Source organism: Hyaena hyaena, unplaced genomic scaffold, assembly GCF_003009895.1.
Source record: "Hyaena hyaena isolate Hyena2069 unplaced genomic scaffold, ASM300989v1 scaffold_226, whole genome shotgun sequence".
Taxonomy (NCBI): Eukaryota; Metazoa; Chordata; class Mammalia; order Carnivora; family Hyaenidae; genus Hyaena; species Hyaena hyaena.
In genome coordinates, this window is record NW_024080858.1 from 2233271 (window position 1) to 2240960 (window position 7690).

Below are 7690 nucleotides of genomic sequence, written 5' to 3' on the forward strand. Positions count from 1 at the left end.
TTTACAAGACATTCCTTTAATTAACCTGAATTTAATCCTGATTTTTGATAAGTCATAATGAAACACAAGAAAGAATTTCTGAGCTAGTTATGCTATTACTACCCAATATGAACCGCTTGAAAAGAGAAACTTTCACAAGCTAAGTTAGCCTAACAAGCAGAGCTTCATGCCCTAACCAGAGCACACCAGTAGTCAAAAGGACAAACTGTTAATATCTATATTGATAGCTGGTATGCCTTTGGAGTCATCCATGATTTAGGGATTTTATGGAAACAAAAGGGTTTTCTTATGTCCTCTTGGACCCCAATAAAAATGGACAGGTAAATGACCTTCTTACTGCCAATGTCTTACCTTCTGAAATTGCTGTCATCAAAACTGAGGCTCACACTAAAAGGATCAGACCTGAGTGTCAGGGGAATGCCCTAGCTGACTTTTATTCTGCGCAGCAACAATAGAATCTATAAAAGTTGTGGATAAAGTCCATTCTTCTTCTATAAAAAATGACCCCTTACTGTCAGACTTTTGCCATCCTGACGTCCTTGCAACATGGTGACAGTCTGCTCCTGAATTAGATAAATTAAGATGGCCAAAGAATGATTGTAAATCAGATGAACAGTTGGGATTATGGGAAATCCAAGATGGCCACATTGTTCTTCCCAGCTCTCTGGAAAATCCTATCTTTTCATTTTTGCATTCTTCTGCCTACCAGTGCATTTAAGATGACTTAAATTATTAATAGACAATGGTGGGGAGATTTCTATAAAATTGCTAAGACAGTCTACTATCAATGTCTTACCAGTCAGGTCCACAATCCTAAAAAATCTGGTTTTGTCCATGGAGATCTCAGACCTCCCTCAAGGGTGGTTGAGCACTGCAGTTAGACTTAAATTAACTGCCACTTAGTATGGGATATCAACATATTCCTATTGTGTATGTTTTCCTTTGCCATAAGGCTGATGCCTTCACAGTGGCAAAGAAACTATTAGAAAATGTGTGTTTCACTTGAGGTATACTTTTCAGAATCTCCAGTGATTAAGGTATGCATTTTACTGGGAAAATCACATGAGCCTTAACAAAACCTTTAGAAACTTCTTGGAATTAACACAGTCCCTATCACCTTCAATCATCAGACAAGGTCAGAAGAACTAATGGGATCTTCAAACGTAAAGTTTCTGAGCTTGCTGGGGCACCCGGGTGGCTTGGTCATTTAAGCATCTGACTCTTGGTTTCAACTCAGGTCACGATCTCACAGTTCATGAGTTCAAGCCCTGTGTAGGGCTCCATGCTGACAACATGGAGCTTGCTTGGGATTTTCTTTCTGCCTCTCTCTGTCTGTCTGTCTCTCTCTCTCTCTCTCTCTCAAAATAAACAAACAAACATTTAAAAAATCTCTAAACTTGATGAAGTTACTGGACTCCTCTGGCCTAAGGTACTGCCTCTGGTTTTTATGACTATTTTTCCTTTGGAAAATATAAACTCCTTCCACATGAGATCATCACTGGTAGAACAATGTCTATTGGTATACAACTTTCTGCTGATCTTTGGTGTCTCATGCTAGTATGACCAGCTACTGTGAGTCTTTAATGTCCTCTGCTAAAGTCTATCATCAACAGTTTAAATGACCTTTCTGGAAACAACTGGGGGCTAAGTTGGTTAAGAGCCCAACTTCAGCTCAGGTCATGATCTTGTGGTTCGTGAGTTTGAGCTCCATGTTGGGCTCTGTGTTGGCAGCTCAGAGCCTGGAGCCTGCTTCAGATTCTGTGTCTCCCTCTCTCTCTGCCTCTCCCCTACTTGCTCTCCCTCTCTCTCTCTCTCTTTCTCTCTCCCTCTCTCAAAATTAAATAAACATGGAAAAAAATGTTCTTATAAAGCTTCCTGGATCCCAATTCAAAGAATCCTGTTAGTCACAGACTGGAGCGTAGTAATTGGGTACTCTGGAAACAGTTCTTGAGCCCCAGTAGAAGGGACCTTACTAAGTGCTCCTGACAAGTGTCACTGCTGTAAAACTAGATGGCATTAAGCCTTGGGCACATATCTTATAGCTAAAGAAATCTCCATCTGACACCCAGTCCTCTGCAAAAGCTGGAGACCTCGGAACCAAACTGATGAGAAAGAGAAGTAGATTACATCCAGGTAGACTGCTTCTACCCAAGACATTAGATTCATAGTTTAATTAAATGTAAAACTCTTTCTTCTATTTTTCCCTTTACTCTAACATTTCCTTGGAAAGATAATGCCCTCATCCTTATTTCCCAGGCAATTGCTCAAATGGACTACCTTCCAGTTGCTGGTTTTGTCATCAAAAATTCTGATCTATCCATGAGGCAAGAGATTGGCTGGTCCTCCCTGTGATCAATATTTCTTCTATTTCCAAAGTCACTGCAAAGTACAATTGACCCCCCTGAGAAGTTTCTTACTGAGTTTAACTTATACAACCAGAATATCCAGGACCCTGTTTTTACTTTCTCTGATTATAATGTATATCCTCAATTAGACACAATTACTTATGTAAATCTTAGTACATTTGCATTCCCATATTCATCTATTTGTTAGATGAAATGGGGCCTGATTCATTAATCATTCAATAAAGCCAACTTTATTTTCAAACTTACTCAGTTGAACTTTGCTATTTAACACATATAAGGATGTATTAAATGAAAATAAATAAATGTGTTCCTTTTACAGTTAAGTATACTGCACAATCACCACATCAACTTCACAGAAGGTGAATGATATGACATTTTGGTAAAAGTCATAGAATTTGATATAACTCAGCATGAAATTTGCCAAATAAACTTGTGAAATGTGTCATAATTATTACATAAGCAATAGCAAATTTTCATTAAGCTACCATAAAGGAAACAATTATATCAAACCTCATGGTGCTACTGAGGTTTACCATTATTTTACCCTTTCTCATAAATGCCTCATATATGCATAAATAGAGATAATGACCTCAGTTACTTTAGCAGAACAATTTATAATCACCATGTCTAAGTGGTACAAAATGGTAGGAAAGACAAATAGAAAAATGAGGATGCTTACATAGTTGTTTAATTTTTATACCAAAAGTACAAATGTTGTTAATATCTTTGTGTAGATCTATATTTGAAAGTTATCTCACATTCTTGATAAACCATAAAGACAAACACTGAGAACTTTGCAAGTTTACAGGCATTTGGAAGTTAAGATAATTCTTACCCGACTGAGCCACCCAGGCACCCCTAGTTAAGATAATTCTTAAAAAGTGTTCCTATTATGTAACAATGTTTTGGTAGTAACACTAAACCCTACTACTTAGTACAAAACAAAGATTTAATCATAGCCTAAGCCTATTCTCTTCATTAAATTTCCACTAATGAGCAACTGCTAAGGCAATATTTCATTCCAAAACAGGAAGATTCTACTTTCAAATTTAAATGCATTTAAATTAGCATTTAAATGTATCCTATAAACTTGTATCAGGCAGAGTTATTATTCAATAGTATGATCATTGTTGTGGTAATTATTATGCAGCCTTTAATGATCACTCACTGTGTATTTGGAGACTTGCTAAATATAGTGTGTTTTATTCTGTGGATTTCTGACGACTTTTTTCCCTATTAGAACATAATATACATCTAACTTCAAGCTTAACACATAGTGATGAAAGGTTAAAGGAATCTGATATGTTTTTAATTTTTGTTTCTTAACAGTTTCATCTATTCTTTAGAATTTAAGAACTCCAGAGAAATCAATTTTTAAAATTATAACTCATTTATTGGTTGGTTTGCCATTTTTGTGTGCGAATTTTGTGGATTTTATTCTGAAGTTGGGTCTTTTTCAAAAAGCAAAATATTTTAAATATTTTTATACTTTAAATATTTATAAATTTTTAAATTTATAATAAAACACTAGTTATTTGATTAGTATTCTGTTTGTAAAATGCAATTTTCTGTTTTATCTGATATATTTTTTATGTTCTATAATTTTAATTCAAGCACACTCATTAATTTGGAAAAAACAATGCAGTTGCTATTATTACATAACTCTACAAAGCAATATTGAATATCATAATTGAAACATTAGTTTTTTCTATCCAAAATTGCTTTTTATTTTGGTTAGATTATCAAATATTTTGCTTGGTAATCTTTCAGTGCTTTCCTTCAGTTGCATGACTTTGATATCAATGCATTTATTGAGACAAAACCTCATTGAAGAGTTGAAACAACCACATTCAACCACTTCCCTTGTTCCTGTGAAAGTCTATAAAAAAACAAATTGAGAGATAAACAAAAAGTCATCACAGAATTAATGTCATTGAACACCAAACACTGTTCAATACTAAATATTGTAGTTGGAAGTATGTTAACTTGGACATTTCTTCAAAGTGAGGAAATTTGCTAACGTCAAATTGTTTGATTGGAATTATCTTTCAAAAGTTTTTGTTTACAATAAATCTTTCTAAATCTGGCTATTTTAAATAATTTCATTTGAAACAGTGATCACAAGGCTTATGAATAAAATATTTTGTGGTATGAGATGTTAGGCTAAAACACCCACAAATTTAACAGACAGTAGTTCAATAAGACATTGAATTATGTTAACATTATTGGTTATCTTGTAACCAAAAATCATTTATCATTGCATAAGATACATTTCTCACATATATATGTGAATAAAAATAGATAATATAAAAGTACAGGTAAAGCTATTTTGCCCTCTGATATTTGAGTGATTTCTTATATAAGTTCATAGTGAAGTCCATTTGCAGAAAATTTACTGAGAGTGAAACAATGTTTGCTAAAAGCCCTAGGGTAACTTTATGCATTAATAAATATTCATTTAAATTCTGAATAAGCTTCAGTAATGTGAGTGCTAAGGGCGCCTGGGTGGCTAAGTCAATCAGTTAAACATCTAACTTCGGCTTAGGTCACGATATCACAGTTGGTGGGTTCGAGCCCTGCATTGGGCTCTGTACTAATGCTCAGAGCCTGGAGCCTGTTTTGGAATCTGTGTGTCCCCATCTCTCTCTGCCCTTCCCTGCTCGTGCTCTGTCTCACTCTCTCTCTTTCTCTCTAAAAAAAATAAATAAACATTAAATTTTTTTTAAATGTGAATGTTATAATTTACAAAAAAATTATGGGGATTACTTATTTTTTATTAACAAATAGTTTTGTAGATGTTATTTCTTAATATTTATTTATTTATTTTGAGAAATGTGGGGAGGGGCATAGAGAGATGAAGAGAGATAGAATCCCAGGCAGGCTCAATACAGAGTACAAAATCATGAATCATGAGGGGCACCTGGGTGGTTCAGTTGGTTAAGCATCCAACTTTGGCTCAGGTCATGATCTTGTGGTTTGTGGGTTCAAGGCCCGTGTCGGGCTCTGTGCTGACAGCTCAGAACCTGGAGCCTGCTTCAGATACTGTGTCTCCCTTTCTCTCTGACCCTCCCCCTATCATGCTCTCTCTCTCTGTCTTTCAATAAATAAATGTTTTTTTAAAAAAATCATGAATCATAACATCATGACCTGAGCTGAAATAAAGAGTCAGTCTGTCACTTAACCGACTGAACCATCCAGGCCCCACTTTTGAAAACTTTAAAAACAAATGTTTCTCTATTATTTATTTAATCCTTCTCACTGCCCCCCTCCCATGATAAGTTTGCTGAATTGCAGCATTATATCACAACCAGGATGTTGTGATATAATTGATACATTGATACAACCACCCATTTTATCAATCTTCTCTAGTTTTGCTTGTACCCATTTGTGTGTGTGTGTGTGCATGTGTGTTGGGGGGGCATTTAGTTTACTACAATTTTATCACATGTGTAGGCTCATGTTTCTGTTAACCCAGTCAAGACACTTAACAGCTCCAGCCTCAGAAACTCTTGCATGTTGCCCTTTGATAAACATCTCCACTTCTCTTCCACCCTCTCCCACTGTTCCCCAACTGAACATTTCAAAATGTTATATAAAATGTCAGTGTCGGGCGCAAACAGTGGTGGTGAGGTTTGCTGATAGAGTTTGGTAGCTTTCTTGTGAGCCATGGAGAGTGACTTTTATCTGGGTTACTACGTGCGTCACAAGGGCAAGTTCAGCCACGAGTTCCTAGAGTTTGAGTTCCGACCGGACGGGAAATTGAGATATGCCAACAACAGCAATTACAAAGATGATGTCATGATCAGAAAAGAGGCATATGTACATAAAAGTGTAATGGAGGAACTGAAGAGAATAATTGAAGACAGTGAAATTACCAAAGAGGATGATGCTTTGTGGCCTCCTCCTGACCGAGTAGGCCAGCAGGGGCTCGCAACTGTCATTAGAGATGAACACATTTCTTTCACAACATCAAAAATCTGTTCTCTTATTAATGTCAATCAATCCAAGGATCCAGAAGGCCTACAAGTATTTTATTATCTTGTCCAGGACCTGAAGTGTTTGGTCTTCAGTCTTGTTGGATTACACTTCAAGATTAAGCCAATCTAGACTGAATACTGGTGTGGACACAAGGGGGTTGGGAGTACCTGTTTATAATTACCATTATCAAGAAATTCTTGTGTATATCAGGGCAATATTTTTTTATAAACTACAAGCATCTTTAATAGATACAAAACAAAATGCAATTTTTTATTATTTTATAAAGACCTGAACATGTGGAAAAATGTTATATAAATGGTGTCATACATTATGTACATTTTGTAGATTGGCTTTTTTTTTCACTCAGCGTAATTCTCAGAAGAAGCACTCAAATTGTTGTATTTGCACTTTTTATTGCTGAGTGGGTTTCTCTGAAATGTATGGACCAGAGTTTTTTTTTAAACCATTCTGCCATAAAAGGGTATCTGGGTTGATTCCGGTTTATGGCTATTATATATAAAGCTTCATTGAAACATAAACTGGAGCACAATAAAAATTTGAAGAGTTTATTTTTTTAAACATTTTTGAAGAGTTTATTTGAGTAAAAATAAATTCTAGTTGGGCAGCATGAAGCCAGGAATAGTTAGGGTAGCTCCACCAAGAAGAGCAAGGGGAATGACCTATATGGGGAGAACGGGCAAAAGCAAAGAATTATCCAATTGGCTATAGCTTAGAAACCAGTTAGTTGTTTGTGATTGGTTGCACTTAGGTTTTGATTGTTTAATCTTGAGTTATTTACAGACTTAGATTTTGTTTGTCTATACTGACCACCATAGTGGTTGAGAAACCTCAGTCTAATCACTTCGTTGTTCAATTAATTTAATAACTAAATTAATAGTGGTCTTAGGACTACTCACAGTCACCATGAGGTTTAAGTTATTCTTGCTTCCTCATTGGAGAAAATGGTCTTGCTGTCCATCTTGTTGTTCACCTTGTTTCTGTTTCTCCCAAGCACAATGAGACTGTTTGCTGATGGCTGTAAACATGCATGTAAGATCTTTGAGTCTTAAGAGAACACAGCATACCAGAACAACCTTAATAATGACAATTAGGAGGATAATACTAAGAGACCTTAGAGTACTCCTTAGTGAGAGCCTCCATGAATCAAACCAGCTGATATTGAATAAATAAAGAAGGTACCCGAAGAAGTACCAACCCATTTTAGCCAAGTGACTTCTTGGTTAATTTCTTTTATTTGTTAGAATACTAGAGGTGTTGACCCAGGCTCCATAAAGTCATCCTTATCTTTTTAAAACTCTATGATTATATTTGATTGTATGCACATT

The 7690-nt window shown here is 35.7% G+C and overlaps 1 protein-coding gene across 1 annotated transcript; it reads left to right on the top strand.

Moving 5' to 3' along the window:
* The first annotated feature begins 6032 nt into the window (after positions 1 to 6032).
* LOC120239131 (protein mago nashi homolog) lies at positions 6033 to 6473 on the top strand. Its single transcript, XM_039243242.1, has one exon. It carries the CDS (start codon positions 6033 to 6035, stop codon positions 6471 to 6473), a length of 441 nt encoding a protein of 146 aa, XP_039099173.1.
* The last annotated feature ends 1217 nt before the right edge of the window (positions 6474 to 7690 follow it).